The sequence below is a fragment of the Opisthocomus hoazin genome, chromosome 2 (assembly GCF_030867145.1).
Source record: "Opisthocomus hoazin isolate bOpiHoa1 chromosome 2, bOpiHoa1.hap1, whole genome shotgun sequence".
NCBI classification, from domain to species: Eukaryota; Metazoa; Chordata; class Aves; order Opisthocomiformes; family Opisthocomidae; genus Opisthocomus; species Opisthocomus hoazin.
The window spans coordinates 100,850,126-100,873,192 of NC_134415.1; the positions used below are offsets into that span (position 1 = coordinate 100,850,126).

Consider the following 23,067-nt stretch of genomic DNA (forward strand, 5'->3'; position numbering starts at 1 on the left):
AGAAATTTTGTAGATGTCTGGAGTACTCTCCACTGCCTACAAGAGAATATGGTCCATGTCAAGCTTCAAAGTTTGCAGTATGATCTTTTAAAAACTGAGTAAATAATTTTTTCAACAAAATTATCTCATCCTTTTGATCATCTGATGACCCTCTGTACTGCCTTGTCCTGGCCCAGTTCTTCAAATGTAACAATTCTGTTCACCTTCAAAGTCATTCCCAGTCGATCCCTTATTCCGCCTCTTTGTGTGAACTCCAAACATCAGTGTTCAGCATCAGATGACTCCAGCTTTCATGGTGACTGTTACTTCTAAACAAATACTACTGTGCTTCATTTCTGGTTTAAAAGAAGATCTTGGAAATATTTGGAAAAGGGTTGTCTATCCAAACACATCCTTCACTAAAACTCTTGTTTGTTTAGATGTCTACAAAAGTGTGAAGACAGCTGCTGAGAACTCTAAGTAGACAGGCAACAGTGTGTCGTTGGTTTCTCTTGAGGATTTGTATCTATATGACATTGATTGTATAGTTAAGATTTCGAAAATCTTTTTGTTCTGAATCTATACTGTATCTCACATAGCAAGATACTGATCCATCATTGCTTTACCCACGCGTAAGTAAGAAATAACGGTATTAAGGCCCATCACCAATGTAGGCCTCACAGCAGCTTTTTGAGTTTGACATTAATATATTCTGTATATGATGCTCTTCATTATTCTTTCTTCAGTATTCCTCTTTTTGTCCAAAAGAGCAAAATGGCATGTGAATATTTCTAATATTGTTCTATTACTTCAAATTTCTGTGCTTTGCTTTTACTTTTTTATTCCACAAATACATCACACAAGTCCACTTAACATCTGCAGCTTATCTGAGGAACTATTTAACTGTTTGTACTTTCAGGAAGTTATTCACTGGTTTTAAATTATTTGGATGTTTTTAAAATAGTTTCACCCTTCTGTGATAGATGTGAACAGTATATCCTTGACACCATTAAGACAAGCAAATCTTGAAGGAAAATACATGAGGTTGTGTGAAAATCAATCCATTTCAACACAAGTAAGTTTTGGAATGCTTAACCCCTTTTACAAAGAAAGTCTAGAACACCTGATGGATGCCCTAATACATAACAAAAGTTGACACTGTTAACAGGGAGCAGCAAGAGAAAGGCTGCTCCATGAGGGGAGCCACAAATCAGGATCGAAGTGTACCCCCAGGGCAGGAAGTGCCATCACTAAACAAGGAAAAGTCCTGTAGCATCTAAACACAGCCGGCAGAGCCAGGGTCTGGTAACAGGGTCCCTCGCAAGCCCCAGGCATTGCAGCAATGGACCAGGTCCAGGGTTCATCAATAGCAGCAAGTCAGAAGCAACAGGAGACAGGACCAGAGGCAAACCTACAATGTACATACAAGGAGTCCATCCAAAGAGAGAGGTTACTTACAGTGTCTCTGGAGTCCTTTCTTGAGATGGGACTAGAGGCAGGGCTGGAAACAGGCACATCTACTGAATAGCTCAGGCCAGCTCTGGAAGCCTGCAACTGAGTAAAGCTGAACTGAAACAGAGCTCATTGGACAATGAGCAGAGTGTGTGAGAAGGTCCTAGGTGGGGGTGCTCAGAGCCATTAGGGCCTATTAGTGTTCTCAGGGTCCTGATATCTGCTATTCTTAGCAGAGTCACCTGAAATTATGAAATTATTATTTCTGCTGCACAAAGGAAGGCAACTGGGTTCAGTTGGTTTGTTCACACACCCTTTCTGTGTTTGAAATATCTGCTTCCATTTTCATTCATACAGTCCCTATTTTAATAGGGCAGAGACATCCTGTGAGCTCAGCTCATGTCTGGTCCCATGTCTCCACGACCAGACAGGACTGGGCTGTGGGTGAGGCTCAGGTCACTGGACAGTGCAGCCTCTGCGGGGGCTCTGGCTGGCTTTTTCTGCTAGGGGAGGCTAATTATCCTTGCCACACTGCACCAATGCACCATGCCTGTCAGATGTACAGTGTAATCCCATGTAAATGGATGAGTTGAGATCTTGGCATTTTACAGTTGAAGAGCCGCAGACCTTCTCTGAATTGAAAATCTTTCAGAGAACCTAAGCCAGTGAAGTCATTTAAGACAGCACCACAGAAATCGCTTACTTTCTGGAATAAGTGTTCACAGAACAGTATAGGCTGTATGAAGTAAACAAATAAGAAATAAATTTGGTTTAGATTTTTAACTACTGCAATTTCTTACACTAAAAAGAATTTGAATAAAAGAAAAAAATTATCTAGTGTGTAGAACAACAAAGTTGAGAAAGGGAAATGTCAGTCAAGTTCCCTAAGGCCAGACCTGGACTGTCTGTCTGTCTTGCTTTTTTGTAACTGCATTTTCTGCAAAGTAAGCGGAAATGTTATTCAGGCTAATACCTCTCTTATCTAACACAATAACTTACGTCGCTTAGAGAGAAAAAAAATTACATCATTTGTTCTCAGGTGTATGACCTGAGTGCTTTATATATTTATACGTTTTACGGAATGGTGTACAGTAAGGCAGGAGTGTTGTGAAGACATTCTTCAAACATATTGTTACTAGTTTGGATACTAGTTGAACTTTAAAAACTCCTTTTTTTTTTTTAAGCAGTACTTCATTAAGATTACATTAAGAAGAATTCTTAATCATCTGCTTTTCATCTGATTTGGGAATAGAAAAATTCAGCTTATATCTTGATGTAATATTTCCTCAAGTAAGCAGTTGTAGTTTAAAGAAAATATTCTAAGACATCCCTTTATTAATTGTGATCATTCTGGTTGCCTTCGCGTTGTCAAACTTTATATTCCAGTAAGTCTATAAAATGAAAGCTAGTATAAATAGTATGTAAATGAGACTTCATATTTGATATTTTTACATGTATTTTGTAATTCAGACATGTTAATAGTAATGGTGGCAATTAACAAGAGATACTTATATATAATGTGTGTTACATTGAGAAAATAAGCTCTTAAATCTCTTCCAGTTTTATTCCAATGTCTGGATATCATATTTGAGAATGAATGGAATATTCAACAAGGCTCCATCCATTATATTTCTGGAAAGGAATGTTTCTTTGTTGGTTTTGATCTCCATTTATATTTACCTGAGAACTTCAGAACATTTCCATTTGCTAAAATAGCATGACTTTTTTAAAAAGAGTAAGTTACATCAGTAACATTGGTGGAAGACTAAATATCTTTGCCAATTATTTCAGCATACGCCTACCCAGGCCCTTAGACTACTTTCAAGATTTTTGTGCTCCTGCAGAATAATCTGACTTTTGTGTGTCATCAATGTGCCTGTAGAAAACGCTTCTGTCAAACACCAGGCCATGCAATTTGCAAGAGTGACAGACTTTCCTTAGGAGCTGTGAATATTTGCTATATATTTCAAGAGCACTGAAATTTTATGCAGGATAAAGCACACTGTGGAGTTAATAGAATTAGAATCAGCTCATGCTCAGTTTTAACATACTCTTTGTACTTCAGAATTTGGTGACATGATCCCTGTAAATTGTTTAGGAACTTGACTCTAAGTTATGATTTATTAAATAACTATTTAAATATTATCTTTTGCTACTAATTATGTTTGGATGTGTTGTATTAATGTTAACCTTAGAAGTGTAAACCCAGAAAATATTTATATTAACATACTTTGATGTTAAAAGTAATTTGTAGCCAATTGCTGATTTTTATCTGATGTTCAAAGACAGTGCTCGTCATCCATTTCAAATCCATAGTTGACATTAGCTGCATACTGAAAGAAAAGGCTTCTCTGTACAAGTTCAGCTTTTTTCATGTCTCGAATACTCAGAGAACACAGTCTCACAGTAGCTTCACAGATTCTTTGATTCTTTTTGAAATATTTAAATATTGCTTTTGTATTGTGAGGATGTGAATTCTTAAATTTCCCTAGCAACTCTTTGCAAGAAGTTTTGGGACATGCCTCTTGTCAGGTGCATCTACCAGCTTAATGGCACTCCACGTTATGGCACATAACCAGAAGAGCTAGTTATTGTCTACAATGCACAAAAAGCACTTACCTTTATTTGCACTGCATGTAAGTGACCCTGCTTCAGCAGGGGGGTTGTACTAGATGACCCACAGAGGTCCGTTCCAACCCCGAACATTCTGTGATTCTGTGATTATTGTGATTGGCAGAAATTGCACTGAAACACGGAGGCTTTTTCAAGTTTTACCATGATTCATACAAAAAAAAATGCCATTCTCTTAGCCTTTGTGAGATATACGGAATTACCAGAACTGCACTGTTAACTTTTAGACGAAAAATAACCTCAGTTTTTCATATTTGTGAATAGTGTATTTTTCAGTGACCACACAGCAAAATTAGAAGGAAAACAGAATTGATCTTGAAGGAATGGTAACACAGATGCATAGAAACTAAAGTCTGAGCTGTGTGTGTCAACACTATTGCAAGTTTGTCAGGAAAAAAAAACAGTGAACTATCTGTATTTGATATGTGTCCTGGGTTTGGCCTCCCAGTAGCTGCTGTGTTTTGGATTTAGTACGAGAAGAATGTTGATAACCCTGATGTTTTTAGTAGTTGCTAAGAAATAAAGGTCTGTCTTCAGTTTCTCTTACTCAGCTAATGAGCAGGCGTGCAGAATCTGGGAGGGAGCATAGCCAGACAGCTAGACCAAGCTGGCTGATGTAAATATTCCGTGTCATAGATATCATGCTCATTTTATGAGTGGGCATTGGCCGGGGTGGGGATGGGGGGAGGGCAGGAAACTCTCTTTCTTGTTTCTGTGAGTTTGAATCCTCTCTTTTGTGGGACTTCAAACTTTTCCAGGAGTTCATTCATTTTCAGGAATTTCATGAAATTTGCAAAATCTGTACATTCAGGGTTTCGTGATCGCTTCTTGAGGACTGGTCGTAAACTGGTCATTGGGTGCTGAGAAAATTATATCGTATATATTTGATTTTGCATATTCATTATTATTTTTATTATTATTAGTAGTAGTGGTAGTAGTAATATTTCCTTTGTTGTCCTATTAAACTGTCTTTATCTCAACCCACAAGTTTTACCTTGTGTCCATTTCTCCTCTTCTTGCCACTGCCAGGGAGGAGAAGGGGGGAGCAAGTGGCTGTCAGGTCCTAATTGCCAGGTTAAACCATGACAAATATGTTAATAACACTTCAGCTGACATATTTCAGGAAGTTTGACATCTTTCTAAATCATTCTGCAAGTACTGTTAGCTAGCACATCTTCTAAATCTGTCAGTGGTTTTCACAAGTATTTTCATCAGTTATGAGAAAGGTATTCTCAGTGCTTGATAACTCAAAAGAGGCTGAGTGGCATGTAATTTCTTCTTTGTCATCTGAAGTAATTTAGCGCCTTAATCAGAAACTCAGCAGCTTTGTTATCAGAACAGGGATTTTTTTCCCTTTTCCTTGTTCTCCTAAATGAAGAGTGGAATTCACACACATCTAGCATGGCCAAAGGTAAATAAAAGCAAAACACCTGAAACCAGACAGTTTTCTCTTAAACAAGTATAGCATGCATATATCTACTATACAGCATTAGTATGGAAATATGGGATTAATTTTCTAAATTGGAACTAAATATTTTGATCTATGGAGTGTTGCAATATAGATTAATACACTAAGAAAAAATGTACTCATTGAAGTCTTAAAATAATGGGGATTAGTGGCATAATGTCAGAAATGAGATTTAGTTTCTGATGTCACCGGTGAGAATTTCTCATTATACTTTATAGTAGATATTTATTTTTTTCCAAATCAAGATGCAAAATGAATTATCTTTTTCTGCATCCTTTCTCGTATTGACAGAATCATTACGCTTCCTGTCACAGAATCACAGAATCACAGAATCACAGAATAGTAGGGGTTGGAAGGGACCTCTGTGGGTCATCTAGTCCAACCCTCCTGCCAAAGCAGGGTCACCTACAACAAGCTGCAAAGGACATTGTCCAGGCGGGTCTTGAATATCTCCAGAGAAGGAGACTCCACAACCGCCCTGGGCAGCCTGTTCCAGTGCTCTGGCACCCTCAGAGGGAAGAAGTTCTTCCTCATGTTCAGACAGAACTTCCTGTGCCTCATTTTGTGCCCACTGCCCCTTGTCCTGTCCCTGGGCACCACTGAAAAGAGTCTGGCCCCATCCTCCTGACACCCAGCCTTCAGATATTTATAAACATTTATTAGGTCCCCTCGCATATTTCTCTTCTTCAGGCTGAACAAGCCCAGCTCCCTCAGCTTCACTTTGTAGGACAGATGCTACACTCGCCTCATCATCCTCTTAGACCTCCATTAGACTCTCTCCAGTAGCTCTTCATCTTTCATGAAGTGGGGAGCCCAGAACCGGACACAGTACTCCAGATGGGGCCTCACTAGGGCAGTGTAGAGGGGAAGGAGAACCTCCCTCATCCTGCTGGCCACACTCCTCCTAATGTATCCCAGGATCCCATTAGCTTTCTTGGCAGCCAGGGCACACTGCTGGCTCATGGTTAACCTATCGTCCACCAGAACAGCCTGGTCCCTCTCCACAGAGCTGCTCTCCAGCAGGTCCACCCCAAGCCTGTACTGATGCATGAGGTTGTTCCTCCCCATGTGCAGGACCCTGCATTTGCCTTTGTTGTACCTCATCAGGTTCCTCTCTGCCCAACTTTCCAGCCTATCCAGGTCACGCTGAATGGCAGCACAGCCTTCCGGTGTATCTACCACACCTCCCAGTTTGGTGTCATCAGCAAACTTGCTAAGGGTACATTCTAACTCTTCATCCAGGTCATCAGACTATGAATGAGAGAATGGCTTTGAATCCTTTCTCACTTTTTTTACACAGTCAGGTTTTGTCACTACTCCTTAACACAACTAAACCTCCAATGTTCATCTCATGTCCCAGATTCCTCTAACCTGCATTATTTCATCATCTTTTCAAGATTCCTCAAGTGTTGTATCATTTCATATAGTTCAGTCAAAACATGGCCACAGAATTAACCTTTTGGTCAGGTGTCATTTTGCTTTTGAATTCCTCAGAGGGTTCACCTTGCCTAGGACGTGCTATTTTTTGTTCCTTTTTTGGTAATACTGCTCAACTGACATATGCCCTCTGTGTCTTTGTTCTTTTGTCTTATTTCCTACCATCCCATCAGGATTTCCAGCCTGAATGACCAATTTATGGTACTGTTATAAAACTGTTGCAACTGTCTTTGCTTATCGTCCATTTCATCCACTAAGAACTGTTTGCTTCAGACTGAATACAAGATATCCTATTTTGCGTTAGATACCGACATTTAGGGAACTGAATTTCAGCCTAAATACTCAGCTTTAAAACATAGATCTGTTGTTAGAAGCCTACATGTAGTTGACTCATTTTCCTGCTGAATGTCACACCCAATTTCCTATCCCAGAAAGAAAAGAAAGTCAAAGGAGATGGATAGGAACAGTTCACAAGGAATTGTAGTTATATCTGTTACAGCAACGTCTTAAAATCATGGTAATATCCATTTCAGTAAGATACCTTTGCTGCCTTAGATTTAAGAGGAAAAGAGAGACATCTTTATAAAAAGGCAGGAAGAACTTCACAAATCTTGGATACCATGAGTGAATGAGGATGATCTTATTGCATTATTTCCCTTAGAATTGCATTTGTTTTATTTTAACCTTTTATCTATCAGGAGTACACAACAACTCAAGCGAGATGAATCTGTTTCAAGGAGTTTTTCTTGAATATGCTACAGCTTCCCTATGGCTTGGGGCCAGGTGATTTACTTTTAGAAGAAACTTTGTTTGCAAACAGTATATAATTTATTTTTCTTATTCATTTTTATCAATATTAATAGTAGCACTAGTAGTACTATTATTAGTAGAATTAGTATTTCTTCTGTTGCCCTATTAAACAGTCTTTATCCCAGCCTATGAGTTTGACCTTTTGTCCATTTCTCCTCTCCATTTGGCTAGGGGGGAAGGGGAGGGGTCAGCAAGTGGCTGTCTCCTGCTTAGTTGTCAGCTGCCAGGTTAAACCATGACAGCTACTTTCCACTTGTCTATGCAGAAGAAGAGAACAGACGTCAATGCATTTCCATTTATCTTCCCCAAAAGAGACCTATCATAATGAGGCACTTAACTGTGGAAATCAATCCAAACTAGAAAATATAAGGAAAGAAAAATACTAGAATTAGGTCAGAAATGTTGCACATAGTGCTGTTACCTTATCAGCACACTGAAGAAAATATAAAAAATAAGAAGAACTTAGAAAAGAATTTGTATGTTGGCCAGTCTTGACTGTCTGTATTCCTCACTGGTGCCACAACACACTCTAAGCAGCTCTCAGCAGCTACTGCCAGCAGATAGCTTTTAAGTTTACGGAGTTACATGAACTATCCTTTCTCTCTGCTTGTGTCTTCCCCTTTTCATCCAGATCTTGAAGTCTTATGGAATATGCAGAGTATGTTTAAAGGCAGGAAAACACCCTAGTGGGAGCCACTCTGTCATAGTTTTATGTGTGGAAAAGAACCTTGATGCTACTACAGGCTTCTCCAGTGAAGGCCTGTTATATCTAGTAGGTTCACAACATACAGATTTTGAGAGTTGACTGTCTTACCTCATATGAGTGTATGAGAGGTCATGTATGTGTGCTGCGGATAAGAGACCGAATATTTTCCACAACGCAAAGAATTCGGAGGAATTTCCGCATTCATTTTGGTTTTGTCTTCTTCTGTGAGGTTCACAGAAAGCCCAGCATGTTTTGTACACTACTGACCTGTGATAAGTACTGAAAATATGATTTGCCTCCGTATTTCTGTGGTTGGAAACAGCTTTTCCTGTTAGAAATGAAAGCAAACCCTGTTGTAGATTACATATCTACATTTCACTATACTTCTTGCCTTTGCTCTTAATTTTTCCATTCCTTCTCATCTGTATTTTGCGTCATTAAATACTCTTCAGTGACTTGAACGTCCTCCTCCTTTGTATTACATGGAGAAATATCAAGTGTCATAGTATTGACAACTTAACATAGGCTGAACTCTACTGTTACACATAACTCTCTGTAAATTAACATTGACCTGAGTTTCATATGCAATGATATTTTGAGTTTTGCAAAGGAGACAGTGAGTTAAATGAAAGAAAATGATTGACGCAACCAAACAAAAATTGCCTCAATATAGTAATCTTGTATAATGGAAAAAAGCTCCAGGATTATGCATACCCTCAGTAGGAAAGCTTTCTATTTTCCTGATTGTCATGCTTCCAACATTGCCTGTCATAATGGTCTGTCTTGTAAACAATGAAGCAGAAAAATCTGTGACACACAGGATGTCTATCAGTATCCATGTGTGCTCAGTAAGTGCACCTTGGCCAGTGGGGTCAGCATTTAGATTGTGACAATATCATAGTCCTTTTTTACTGCAAATATGTCTCTATGATTTAAACAGATTAGCACATTTGTCTTTTTTTTTTTTAATCTAATATTTCAGGAGAAACATGTTCTGTTCACATGAATGAGTGTTTAGACACACTCTGTTGGAATGGAGGAACCTGTGAAGATGACATAAATGGCTTCAAATGCAATTGCCCCTTTGGTAAGCATTTATAGTTTTCATACAATTGCTAGTTTGGCGTAGTGTGTGACTTCTACTTTTGTTACTCCGGTGCTATAAAATCTTGTATGGTGCAAGCATTTTGCTTACATTTTGAAAGTTACAGTGCTAGTTACATAGATTAATAAAAAAGAAATTTGTCTCAGTCAGTGTCCATGAGAATTTGTCTATGACTATTTTTCATAAACAATAGATTTCTTAATTAAAAAGTACTTATAGTACTGGAACATACTGGTAAAGAAATATGACAGAACTGGAGATTTCCAATTATTTATTGTCTATTTGTGTAGACACCTTATCGCAACACATTCCTTAAAAAAATTGTAGGTTTTAAGCAGCAAAACATGTTGAAATTGAGCAAACCTCTGAAATCCCAGTTGTTAGAATCCTGTTGTGCTGGCCACTTTATTCACATCTAAAAGAATTTTACACTGCTCTAAAGTGTGTATGACCTCAGTCTGGTTGCCCGAGCATGTGCAATTCGTGTCATCTGAGGCATTTTTAAGTTTCCAAGATATCATATGAAGCTGGAAGATATGGTACAGGATATAAGGGACATCCAAGATGGATCAGGCCAGGTGGCAACTGAACTAAACACACAGCACGAAAAGACCCAGCCAAGTAAATAAAGAAAGAAATATAATGTTGAAGATTTTGCTTTGCTAATTATATATACTCTGTATGATTTGGGACTTTGCATGTTATTCTGTGTTGACTAAGAAAACATAGAAAAGGGTGGGATAGAAATTCCTGACCTTAGAGATCTTTTGACCAGGATCAGAAGACTTTCTGCATTTTTAATAATCATTGTGACCAAAGGAGGTTGGGGTAGAGATTTAGCAACTGGTAAGTTAATTCATAAATATGGGTAAGAAATTATCAATAAATTCTAAAAAGATTTTTCATTTTGACCTGCGCATATGTAAGCTCATTGTTACTACGGAAAATAAGGCAGAAAACCTGGTTTTATACTGTCATAGTCTAAGAAACCTTATAGTACAGGGGTGTTTAGAAGAGAAACTGACAGTTATCAATAAAAGCTGGAAATGTCAGAGTACTGAAATGCAAGTCTCCAACCGTCCCTCTCAAGCAAAGCAACAAATTTTGAGAGGACTTCAATGAGCTTAATATCTAGAGATACTTTAATGCTTGAAGGGTAGTATCCTGCTGAGTTAAGAACTGAAGACAATACTGAGTTGTATCTTCAAAGGTAAGATGATGCTTTCATGTTTGTTGCTTCATTGAAACAAAAGTAGGCATGAATTCAAATGTTTTACTCAATAAGGGCTGTAGTTAAACATTAACACAAACATTATCTCCTTTGTTCTTCTAAGATGGAGATTCTCATATTCAATGCCCTGCTTTGCTATCCCTTGTTTAACTCCCATTGATGTTCCTAACACTCTTACATACAGTGCATTTTAGACAGAACCATCCTATACCTCCTTCCACAGATGTGAAAGGAGATCTCTTTCATACAGCAGAATATGTGTCAGTAATAGGAAAGAAAATTATTGTGATGTTGTTTTAGTGGGTGGTTTGTACCTCTTTCTTTAAAGAAAAGTCGGTTACTCAGTAGACAGCCCTTATCCAGTAAATTTTTATTAACATTCCCAGTGTGAGTGCATGTACGGTTTGAGTGTCTGTAACTATAAATTCCTCTGTGATGTGCCTCTGAGATTAATCCAGGTATTCATCTGGAACAATGGAGTTTATGTAATGGATATATATATACTTTAGAAACTATGAGCTTCATTCTCTTGACTCTACTAAAGTGTTGTGCATAGCAGTAGTTCTTCATGATCATCAGTCAAAGGATTAAATAACTCACAGTGAACCAGAAGTTATCTGTAGAAATGATCACTAATTTTTTAAAAAAATTAAGACTTGCTGTATTACTATTTGCAGCTACATTATTAATATAATAACAACCTGAGGGGGAAAATTGTGCAGTGATATGCATACCTAACAATGAGCTGAAAAGAACTTTAATCTAAATGTGATACAGATTCCCCTTGTGCCCTTGGGTAAATTAATTAATATCCCAGTTCATATTCTCTAGGTGAAGGTGTAGATAAACAAATGTAACCATCTCACAAAGACAGTGCAATTATTAAATAGATAATGTCTGTAAATTGCCTGAAAACGAAAGTCACTGTGTTACTGGACACTTTTACTGCTACCTTGTTTCTAACAAGGGCATCACTTCAAAAGATAAGACAGCTAACTCGAGCTAATCCTTAAGTGAAAAATTACATTTATGCCTCCATACTTTCACTGACAGTGTCATATGGAATTTCTAAAAAAAAAAAAAAAAAGTTTTCTTTATCAGAGGATCTGTAGTTGCTAGCTTTTAGCACGTAACAGTAAATAAATAAATAAATAATAAAAATATTGACTAAATCACATGTATTCAATAAGAAAACACAAGGGAGCACAGAGAACTTGGATATATCCTGATGATCAAGTCCTTGTAAACGAAAGTACTTCTATCTGCAGCTGTCAGATTAGATCACTAATAACTTGGTTTTCACTGCCTATTTTTTCGTTGGAATACATTTTTATTCATTAGGCAGGTGGCTGTTATCTTTCCGCTTTTCTGTTTTGTCTGCTGTTGTCTGAAACAGTCTCTGGCTGCATCTTATTTTTACGTACATGATGATATCTTCCCAAATTAGACCTTGCAGTGTTATCAATATGCTAAAAATAATGAATATAAAGAGCTTTCCTCTATATGCTATGGAGGGTCTATTTATATTTTTATTAAAGTTATTATTTTATGAGGAATTGTAAATCTACTTAACTAGATACAGCTTAAGATACCTTTGCTGGGGAAGAAATATGTCGGTAGCCACTCTGCCGTGTCATATATGAGCAGCACTATTTTTTAACTTCGATAAAAAAGTTTAAAGGTGCTCATAGTTAGGAGTCACATACATTAAAATTTAATAAGGTTTTTTCTTCAAATTATGTTGTAACAGTAACGCCATTCATTTGAGGATGTGAGAGCGTAAGTTGTCTTGATGTACAATTTAGAATGAAAAGGATTAATTTGCTTTTAGTTTTCCCTTCAGAAACTCTCTATGGTAAGCTAAAATAAATCTGGAAGGACTCCTAAAGAGATTTGTATTAGCAGTGGGTGAAGATAACTTAATGAATGATCTTACCATGGCTTCAGGGTGAAGAGATGCTGCATAAATAGTAAACCTGTATGTTTTGAAAGGAAAGAGTGTTTTGTGTGTTCTTTTATCTCACACAGATTTTTTTATGCAAAGTGGATGTTATAGCAGGAAGTTTTATTATTAAGATACATATATTTTCAAAAGCTGATGTGGTTACACGATAGTGTTGTATCTGGAAATGCATAACTGCCTAAACAAGAATGCAAGCATGACTGATGAAAGGCTGGATTCTTCACTGTACTGTGTGATGTAGACATTTGGTTGGGTGTGAAGAAAGCAAGCTAATTAGCCTGATTAATGAGCAAAGTTCATTAACCCAACAAGAAAGCTATGCTAACAGTTATGCTGCTTCTGATACTGAACTAAGCTCTTTCATATGTTCTGTCTTTATAAAGCACTATATTTAAGTGCAGACCTACTAAAAAATTGCCGTTGGCTGGAGTTAAGAGCATTCTTAGAGAAGGTTTATACACTGGTCAAACTGCTTTTGATTGAGACTTATAGTCTTCTACTTTTATTTTATTTAAAGAAGAGTTTGAAAAGGGAAATGCATATAAAATGAGCAACGGAACCTCATCTTTACCAGGTGTCCTGGGTTTGGCCAGGACAGGGTTAATTTTCACCAGACTCCAGGAAGGCGCACAGCCGGCACAGCGGGGAGGTGGGGGCTGACCCCACCTAGCCAAACAGAGCCGGGTATTCCATACTATGTGCCGTCATGCTGGGTTCTGGTGGGCGGGGGGGGCAGCGGGGTGGGAACTCACTCGCGGCTCAGGAGCGAGCGGCGCCGGTCCTGTTCGGGAGAGTGGGTCCGTTGTGCGAGTTTGTGTCGTATTTTCTCCTTATCTGTATCGTTGTTGTTGCTCTTCCCTTTGTTTGCTGTTCTGTTAAACTGCCCTTATCCCGACCCACCAGTTTTCTGCCTGTTTCTTTCCATTCTCCTCCGCACCGCGGCGGGGGGAGGGCCGGCCGCGTGGCGCTTTTTGTTGCCAGCAGCAGCCAAAACCAAAACATTAAATTGGCGCCCAGGCATGGGGCGGGGATAACAGCAGGGCTGAGCAGCGGGTGTTAAAACTGCTTTCTCAGATTTTTGTTATAATTTGTTGTACGTATTTACTGTGTTAGTTAAACAGTCGCCGGTAAAAATGTTTCTGTCTTTGATCAGATGGTTGTGGTTTTTGAATCCGTACTTGTTGTATTTGTTCCCTGTGGTGCTGTTCATAATCACGGGGAAAAGGATCAGGATTATGATTTTACTGTACGGTACGATATGGACTTATGACATGATAACATCACTGTGCATGAAATTAGGCTTGTATTTGCATGCGGCACTGCAGTCATTTCCATACCTTGGATCCTATGTCTTAGAATTTGTTAATAATCAAACCCAATCTCTGGGGAAAACCGGAGGGCATACCTCCCCCACTCTTTCACCCCCTCTCTCTCACTCAGGCTAGTCCTAATGGCTTTTGAGAATTTCGAGTACCCATGGGATGCTCAGGCCAGCATTCTCCTTTTTTTCTGCCTCCTGAATGGGTTTTGGGTCTTGTTTAGGGTTAAACAAGTCATTAAGAACATGGTGCAGAGACCTGCCCCAGGGCTGGATAGCTCTGAGTGGCTGGGTGTGTGGGACAGCATGGGCAGATGTCTAGAGCAAAGGGCTCCCGCAGTGCGTTTTAAACTCACCCCTGAACAAATACAGAATCCGGACAATCTGGTAAAATATTTGCAAAAAGTGTGCTGCCACCCTGGGAACTCCAGAGAGACACAAATCACCACAATGTGCTGGGGTCCGGCCCATGCCTACCGAGCCCTGTTCAAACTGATTCAGTGCCCTAAAGGGGAAAGCGGGGGAAACGAAGCGGCAGGCACTGCGACTGGCGCTGTCCCCCCAGCCGGCCCTGCAGCCCCTCCAGCCCAGCAGGCAGTCACAGCCCCCCTGACCGGCACCGCCGCTGCCACAGCTACAGGGCCTGCCTCGGTTTCCCCAGGGGGCACAGCAGCTGCTCCAGCCCCAGCTCCAGCCGCAGACATCGCAGCTGAGCCCAATGACCAACCTGTGCCAGTAGCAGTCACCCCTGTAAAACTAAAGAAAGACACAAAGAGAGCAGATCACTCTGGGAGGGATGACAATGAGCCAGGGTCATCGCGGGAGACAGAGGCAGAGATCATCACCCGGTCCCTGTCCCTGGGCGAGCTGCGAGACATGCGGAAAGATTTCAGCCACCACCCAGGCAAGCACATCGTCACCTGGCTGCTGCGGTGCTGGGATAATGGGGCCAGCAGTTTGGAATTAGAGGGCAAGGAAGCCAAGCAGCTGGGATCCCTGGCCAGGAATGGGGTCATTGACAAGGCCTTTGGGAAAAAGGAACAAGTCTGAAAAGAGCCTGGCCCCGTCCTCTTGACACCAACCCTTAAGATATTTATAAGCATTTGTAAGTTCGCCTCTCAGCCTTCTCTTCTTCTGGCTAAACAAGCCCAGCTCCCTCAGCCTTTCTTCATAGGAGAAGTGCTCCAGTCCCCTCTTCATCTTTGTAGCCCTCCTCTCAACTCCCTCCAGTAGCTCCTCATCTTTCTTGAAGTGGGGAGCCCAGAACTGGACACAGTACTCCAGATGGGGCCTCATTAGTGCAGAGTAGAGGGGGATGAGAACCTCCCTCGATCTGCTGGCCACACTCTTCTTGATGCACCCCAGGATCCCATTGGCTTTCTTGGCAGCCAGGGCACACTGCTGGCTCATGGTCAACTTGTTGTCCACCAGGTCTCCCAGGTTCTTCTTCACAGAGCTGCTCTCCAACATGTCAGTCTCGAGCCTGTACTGCTGCACTAGGTTACTCCTCTCCGGCTGCCGGACCCTGCACTTGCCCTTGTTGAACTTCATCAGGTTCCTCTGCGCCCAGCTCTCCAGCTGGTCCAGGTCTTGCTGAATGGCAGCACAGCTTTCCGTTGTATCAGCCACTTCTCCCAAATTTCAGTGATGATATATACACAGCTAGTATATGGTATTTGAGTTAATACGTGATATTGGAGCTAATGTGATGCTGGCTCGATACAGTGTGAATCTAACTCTTCACATTGCCTGTCAAGAATACTGAAGGGCAGATAACTGGCAAGGAAACCCTAAAGGACACTATTTGAACCCATGTTGTGCTCTAAGATTTGTTAAGATTAATATGTCCACAAAATATTTTAGCTATCAGCGAATCAGCATTTTTAGTAATAAAAAAAATTGTTAGTGGAGAGTGTTAGATCTGCTCTTATTACAAACAATAACATGCATGCTTTAAAAACTCATGAATTTGTTGCCTGTATATTTTACTGCCTTGTAGCTTAATTGTACATTCCCATCCTTTTATGTGGCTCATTCTTCAGGTTATTTTTATTTGTCCCTCATGTTTTTTGTCATTTTGACAAATTATATTGCTCATTGAAACACACTTATTTTTTTTGCTTTTAAGTTTGCTTTATGTTCATTGCTTCAGGTTGTTTTCAGAAGATGTGCCACTTGTTGCCCTTTCCATTCTTCTCTTGATGGTATTTAACACTTCTCTTGTTTGATGATATTTAGAAACTCTCATTTGTTGCAGGTGTGCTCATACAGAATAATTAAACTTCTGTGTCTTGTGGCAGGCTAGATAGCAAGACTTTTTTTGTTTACTTTGTCATCTGAGTATTTGTGTTCCTTCTCTGATTAACCTGGTATTTATTTTCTTTACTTGATTTAATTTAAAATATTTTTTTAAATTTTATGTATAGGCTTTTAATTGATTTTTTGTGTTCGCATGTTATATTCATATAGCACAAATAATTTAAGCTTTTCAAATTTTGTAAGACTGTTTATACCTGTTTTCTTCCCCTAGTTTACTCTAGGTAAAACATAGTCTAGAATGCCATGCTAGCCTTTTATGCAGAAAGTGGCTAACTCTTTAGCTCACCTTTCTCTTTTAATCTTTCAGCTAGATGAGTGTAGGAGTAAAATGGAAGTTTTCATTTTTGTATGTTTCAGTATAGATGAATATGCTATTAGTCATTGCCTTGCATCTGAAAAGTTCTTAACATAGCATCTTGTTTTGAGAAGAATGAAATCATAAAAGACTTGAGGAAGATCTATTTATTAAAATAACATAAAGACTAAGCAGCAGCTAAATAAAATTGTAGCAGCAAAAAGATTTCTAACCCAGCTGTTTCCATGACAACCTCCTTTCTCAGAGTTTCAGAAACCATTACTGCATTACTCCTGTGCTACTCATCACTTTCATTTTATGTTAGTTCAATGGATACATATTTCTGTTTTATCCATATAAAAACATCAGGTGAAATACATGATAGAATATACTTCTCTATTAGTATCATAATAGCGTATGCGGTGCTTGATTTATATTAGGGACAATTATACAATGTGCTTTATGTTTTTTGTTTTCATTTTATAGTAGTATAGGCATTAATCTAATCCAGAAAGTTCAATAGGTTTTGATTGTTTGCTTAGTTTTTTAATTGCAGTCATCATTGCTGTGAACAAAATAGGAAATGGTTGGATATATTAAATACTGGTTTTCCTATGTTGTAGTTGTAGAGACATGAATACAGGTGGATGTCAAGAGGATGAACATTTTGCTAGAGGTACCAGTGTCTTGTACCAGAGCTTAAACTGAGAGGGCTTAGATTTACAAAACTAAGTTTTAAACAGCTGAAGGTAGAGAAGATGAGATGAATCCCAGCTAAAGTGATATTCTTTGTGACTAGAGACACTGCAGTAAAAGTGGACAGAGGTCTCCTTAGCCTTATTCTAATGCCTTTCTTCCATCTTTACAGATGAATTTGGAGGAAGAGGTTTTTTTGATTCACACAGTCTTCTTCTCTGTTATACTCATTGTACCTTTAAGGTTTCAAAAAGGGTTCATCTACTTTAATAAAGCAATTTTTTTTTTTTTGCTTTAATCCATTGACTGGATCTGAAAAGGACAAGTGGAAAATGTGTATGTATTATAACTAAATGTGAATTGTCAAAGAAATAACATGAGGGAAGTTATGTGCAGCAGGATGATAAAGGCAGAATTGCAGTCCCCATATGACAGTGAAAATAAGCTGTAATAAGGCACCATTAAAAAGTTCAATAAAATGAAACCTCACAAAAGCTACTACAGAATTTTATGAAGTTCAACATAATTGGCAGTCCTTTGTAAAGAATAACTCAGGACTGAAATAGTAAAGCTACTGTCTGAAATGTTGAAGTACACTGGCAATGCTTAAGTCAGATGGCAAACTATATGCATATGTTATGCCTCCCACAACTGAAAATAAACATTTAAACTAATTAATAGCATGGTTCTGCTGCAGCCAAATTACAGTCTACACATGATTTATCAGTTGTTGCATGCTGCCTTAATAGGAAGTTGTCAAAGTCAGGTACTCAGTCCAAACACAACCACAAAGGTCTTAGACCAGATTCACACAGTTCACCCTAATGGCAATGAAACAATGCTGATGTAATTAGCAATAAAACAAAGACTATCAGGGATCAATTTGGCATAGATGTTTCTTAAGAAAAGGGCCCCTGCACAACTCACTGGGTTTTACCACACCATTACATACCCAAAATAGGAGCAGCTCTACCCATGGTACTAGTTATGCTCAATTTCAATTGTTATCTACATGATTAAATTGGGATGCCTCTACAAGGTTAATTGATTTTTCCACAAAAGATTTTGTTTTTCTTTAATTTGAGAACCAGTTATGTCAACTACCCTTCGTCACGTATTTTCTTAAATAACCTGTACTTCTTAGACAACCTGTTCATCTGTGCACCTTCTACCTGTGTATATATTCCTTTGATTGCCTACTGACTTTTTTAAAGACATAGTATCTTACAGATGTTTTTCCTAAATAAGGTTTAATGTAGCCTTAAAACATTTTTGGTCACACATAGAGTTCCAGTTTGGGGTTTGTAGATTTCTTACAATCCTTAGAAATTCAAGTTATATATCAATAAAAAAAATCTTTGTATAAGCACAAACTCATTCATAAGATATACATATAATAGCTCTCTGCCTACCCCTTATTAATATCTATTTATGGCTGTTAATATAAGTAATCAAACTTGTTTATGGATATTTGTTTGATTTCACAATCAAAACCAGAGGTTAACGAAAAATGTCTGTGTGTACTTTCTCCGAGAAATATTAAAAAAGAAAGCACAATGACTTTTATCTTTTCTACAGATGATGAATTTTTTGCATTGGAAGTAACTTTATGAGATGTTTCACTAAATTCTACATATTTATGTATCCTGCCCATAGTTTTCTTCTATCTTCCTTAATATTTTTTTTCTAGTCGAAGTAAAAACAGGTTTTTATTTGCTTGAGCCTGGATGATAAAACATCCTGTACTTCATTGGAATGTGTCTTGTCTCTGTAACATTTCTATGCCTTCTTTTATTACAGTGCTTATACTCCTCTATGACAATACAGCCCTGCCATGTCTTTGACTTCTTAACTTTCTATAACTTGAAATTGGCAACAAGGTTGGGAAAAGATACTTCTCCTTACAGACCAACTTTGAATGGCAATTTTGTCATTGATGGACACTGTCACACAATGAAAAATTAATCTGTTGCAGTTAGCAGTGCAGAAGATGTTCTTTGACTTCTAGTCTGTCATCGTAACTAGACAAGGTTATTCTCTCCAGTTTGTTTTGGATGACCTGTGGTTAGATAGGAAATTGGCTATCTGTTTATTCTTTCTACTTACCAGGCAGGAATCCAAGTGCACAACCCATCTGCAAGTAGTCCCTGAGAGGACTCAGCAGCTTGAGTCTTCAAGCTTGTAACTCAGTATGTGCCAGCTGTGTCAGCTGGACTTCCAGAGAATAAAAAACATGCTTCTGACAACTGTATGGGGAGTCTATACATCAACCAACAGAGAAACAGAGCACAGTCTAGATGACACATAATCCTGAGAGAATTATTCAGTTTTGCTAACCGAGATTTACTTAAAGAGTGCTGTTCTTTGGACTTCTTGGTCAAATTCATGTTTCTTTTTTCAAGAAAGCCCATTTAACTTTCTTCTTATGGAATTATTTTCTCTGTCACCCAAACCTTTACATTGTCTCTCACCTGTATTGGATTTGACTGGGATGGAGTTATGTTCTTCATACCACCTCATATGGTGCAGTGTTTTGAATTTGTGACCAAAAGTGTTGATAACATATCACTGATTCAGTTCTTGCTAAGCAGTTCTTGCACAGCATCAAGGCCTTTTCTGTTTCTCATACTGCTCTGCTGGTGAGTAGGCTGGGGTGAACAAGAACTTGGGAGGGGACATAGCCAAGACAGCAGACCTCAACTGGCCAGAGGAATGTCCCATACCATATGATGTCACGCTCAGCAATAAAAGCTGGGGGATAGAAGGAGGAATCAGGGGACATTCAGAGTTAAGGCATTTTTCTTCCCAAGTAGCTGTTACAGGTACTGAAGGAGCTGGTGGAAGTGCTCACCAAGCCACTTCCAATATTTCACCAACAGTCTTGCCTAACAAGCGACGTCCCAGTTGACCAGAGGTTAACAAATGTGATGCCCATCTACAAGAAGGGCCAGAAGGAGGATCTGGGGAACTACAGGCCTGTCAGTATGACCTCGGTGCCAGGGAAGGTTATAGAGCAGATCAACTGGAGTGCTATCACATGGCATGTACAGGACCACCAGGTGGTCAACACCAATCAGCACAAGTTTATGAAAGGTAGGTCCTGCTTCACTAACCTGATCTCTTCTTATGATAAGGTGACCTGCTTAGTGGATGAGAGAAAGGCTGTGGCTGTTGTCTACCTAGACTTTAGCAAAGCCTTTGATACCATTTCCCACGGAATTCTCCTGGAGAAATTGACTGCTCATGGCTTGGATGGATGTACTGTTCGCTGGGTAAAAAACTGGCTGGATGGCTGAGTGCAAAGAATTGTGGTGAATGGAGCCAAATCCAGTTGGTGGCTCAGGGCTCAGTACTGGAACCAGTTCTGCTTAGTGTATCAATGATCTGGACAAGTGGATCAGGTGCACCTTCAGCAAGTTTACAGACAACACCAAATTGGGTGGGAGTGTTGATCTGCTTGAGAGCAGAAAGTGTCTACAGAGGGATCTGAACAGACTGGATTGATGGGCCGAAGCCAACTGTATGAGATTCATCAAGGCTAAGTGTCGGGTCCCGTACTTGGATCCCAACAACCACATGCAATGCTACAGGCTTGGGGAGGAGTAGCTGGAAAGCTGCTCAGCAGAAAAGGACCTTGGGGTCTTGGTCGACAGCTGGCTGAACATGAGCCATCAGTGTACCCAGGTGGCCAAGAAGGCCAATAGCATCCTGGTTTGTATCGGTAATATTGAGGCCAGCAGGAGCAGGGAGGTGATTGTGCCCCTGGACTCGGCACTGGTGAGGCTATACCTCGAGTACAGTGTTCATTTTTGGGCCCTTCACTATAAGAAGGACATTGAGGTGCTGGAGCATGTCCAGAGAAGAGTGACGAAGCTGGTGAAGGGTCTAGAACAAAAGTCCTACAAGGCACAGCTGAGGGAACTGGGGTTGTTTAGGCTGGAGAGAAGGAGGTTGAGGGGAGACCTTATCGCTCTCTACAGCTACCAGAAAGGAGGTTGTAGCAAGGTTGGTGTCAGTCTCTTCTCCCAAGTAACAAGTGATAGGAGGAGAGGCAATGGCCTCAAGTTGCACCAGGGGAGGTTTAGATTGGATACTAGGAAAAATATCTTCACCAAAAGGGTTATTAAGCATTGAAACATGCTGGCAGAGAAATGGTTGATTCACCATCCCTGGAGATATTTAGAAGATGTGTAGATGTGGTACTTAGGGACATGGTTTACAGGTAGACTTGGCAGTGTTAGATTACTGATTGGACTCAATCTTAAAGGCCTTTTCCAATGCAAATTATTCTATGATACTAGGATTTGAAATAACTTTACATGTGGTGAAGCCCTGCTTTCCTGGAGAAGGCTTAGTATCTGCCTGCTGAAGGAAAGTAGAGAATGTATTCATTATTTTGCTTTGCTTTAGTGCACAGATTTGCTTTCCCTATTAAACTGTCTATCTCAACCCACAATTTTTTCTTGCTTTTGCCTTTCCAGTTCTCTCCCTCATCCTACTGTGGCAGAGTGAGTAAGCAGCTGTGTCAGGCTCAGCTGCCCATTGGTGTTAACCAACAAAATTAACATATATTTTCGTCTCTGTTTTCTTTCCTTAAAAAGAGATGCAATGATATGCTAAAGATTACTAAAAGCATTAATATTTTACCATTGATCAATGTACATTTTAGTTAAAAAGATTTGTTACATATTCTTGTATGCTTTGAGGTAAAATCATCACCGCTGTTACCTACCTCCAACAGCACAACAAATAGTTAATTTCACTAGTAATTTGTTTTCTTCAGGTATATATAGGAAGTTATCAGTGAACAATTCTTTCTTTCACTCACCCATGTCTTTCTTGTTACCTTTTTTTACTTCAATATTGAGTCTTCCAACACAAATTTTGTTTGCATGTTCTCAGACCTTTATATCGACAACATTTCTGGTGGCAAGGTACATGCAATAGAACAGCATGTTTCTGTGTGATATCACATAAGCTGTATAGAATGACAACTACCTTCATCCTCCTTGACTCATTACCTTTACTGAATAGCATTGACTTTTCTTCTGTCATATTATGCTGTAAATTCTTATCTAATTTTCCACCCATGGTCACCATAGTCTCCAATGAGAGAGAGGCAGTCTCTCTTTTGCAGTTTCTATTGTTTGCAAGATTTTATACTTGTCTCATTCGTGAGGACCATTGATGTAATGCAAAGACTCTAAGTACTCTTCAGAGTGGAAAGAGCATCACCTTTGCCCACTGCTGTGATAAAGGTATGTAGCCATAGTTTCCAAGAAGGACTGAAGGAAAAGAATTAATTAAATATGATTATTAAAAGGTTTGTTTCATTTTTCCAGAATAAGAGCCCATGACAGAACCATATTCTGTCTTCCGAAAGAAAATTATTCTCAAATAAAAACAAGGTACAAATAATACTGTAAATTACAATTGTTATGTCCATATTTTGACACAGAATATCTCAGTTAGACTGTAAAGAACCTGTTTCAAACTAAAGCTATGAAAAACCTGTGGTGAGTGTGATTCATAATGAATATCGATTTTTCTTCTCTGTGAAGTGCTAGAAAATTGGTGGGGTTTTTTTCTGAAAGACCTAATGATTTCAATTTACTGTGCCTGTTTTGCCATAATCTTGCTAGTAAGAACTATGACAC

At 39.2% G+C, this 23,067-nt stretch overlaps 1 protein-coding gene across 1 annotated transcript in view; it reads left to right on the forward strand.

Moving 5' to 3' along the window:
* The window catches only part of EYS (eyes shut homolog), a 966,530-nt gene that overhangs the window by 141,862 nt on the left and 801,601 nt on the right, over nt 1-23,067 (forward strand). The window contains exon 12 of the mRNA XM_075414597.1: nt 9,466-9,570. Within this exon, the coding sequence (XP_075270712.1) occupies nt 9,466-9,570 (105 nt within the window). The remainder of the gene's footprint in view (nt 1-9,465; nt 9,571-23,067) is intronic.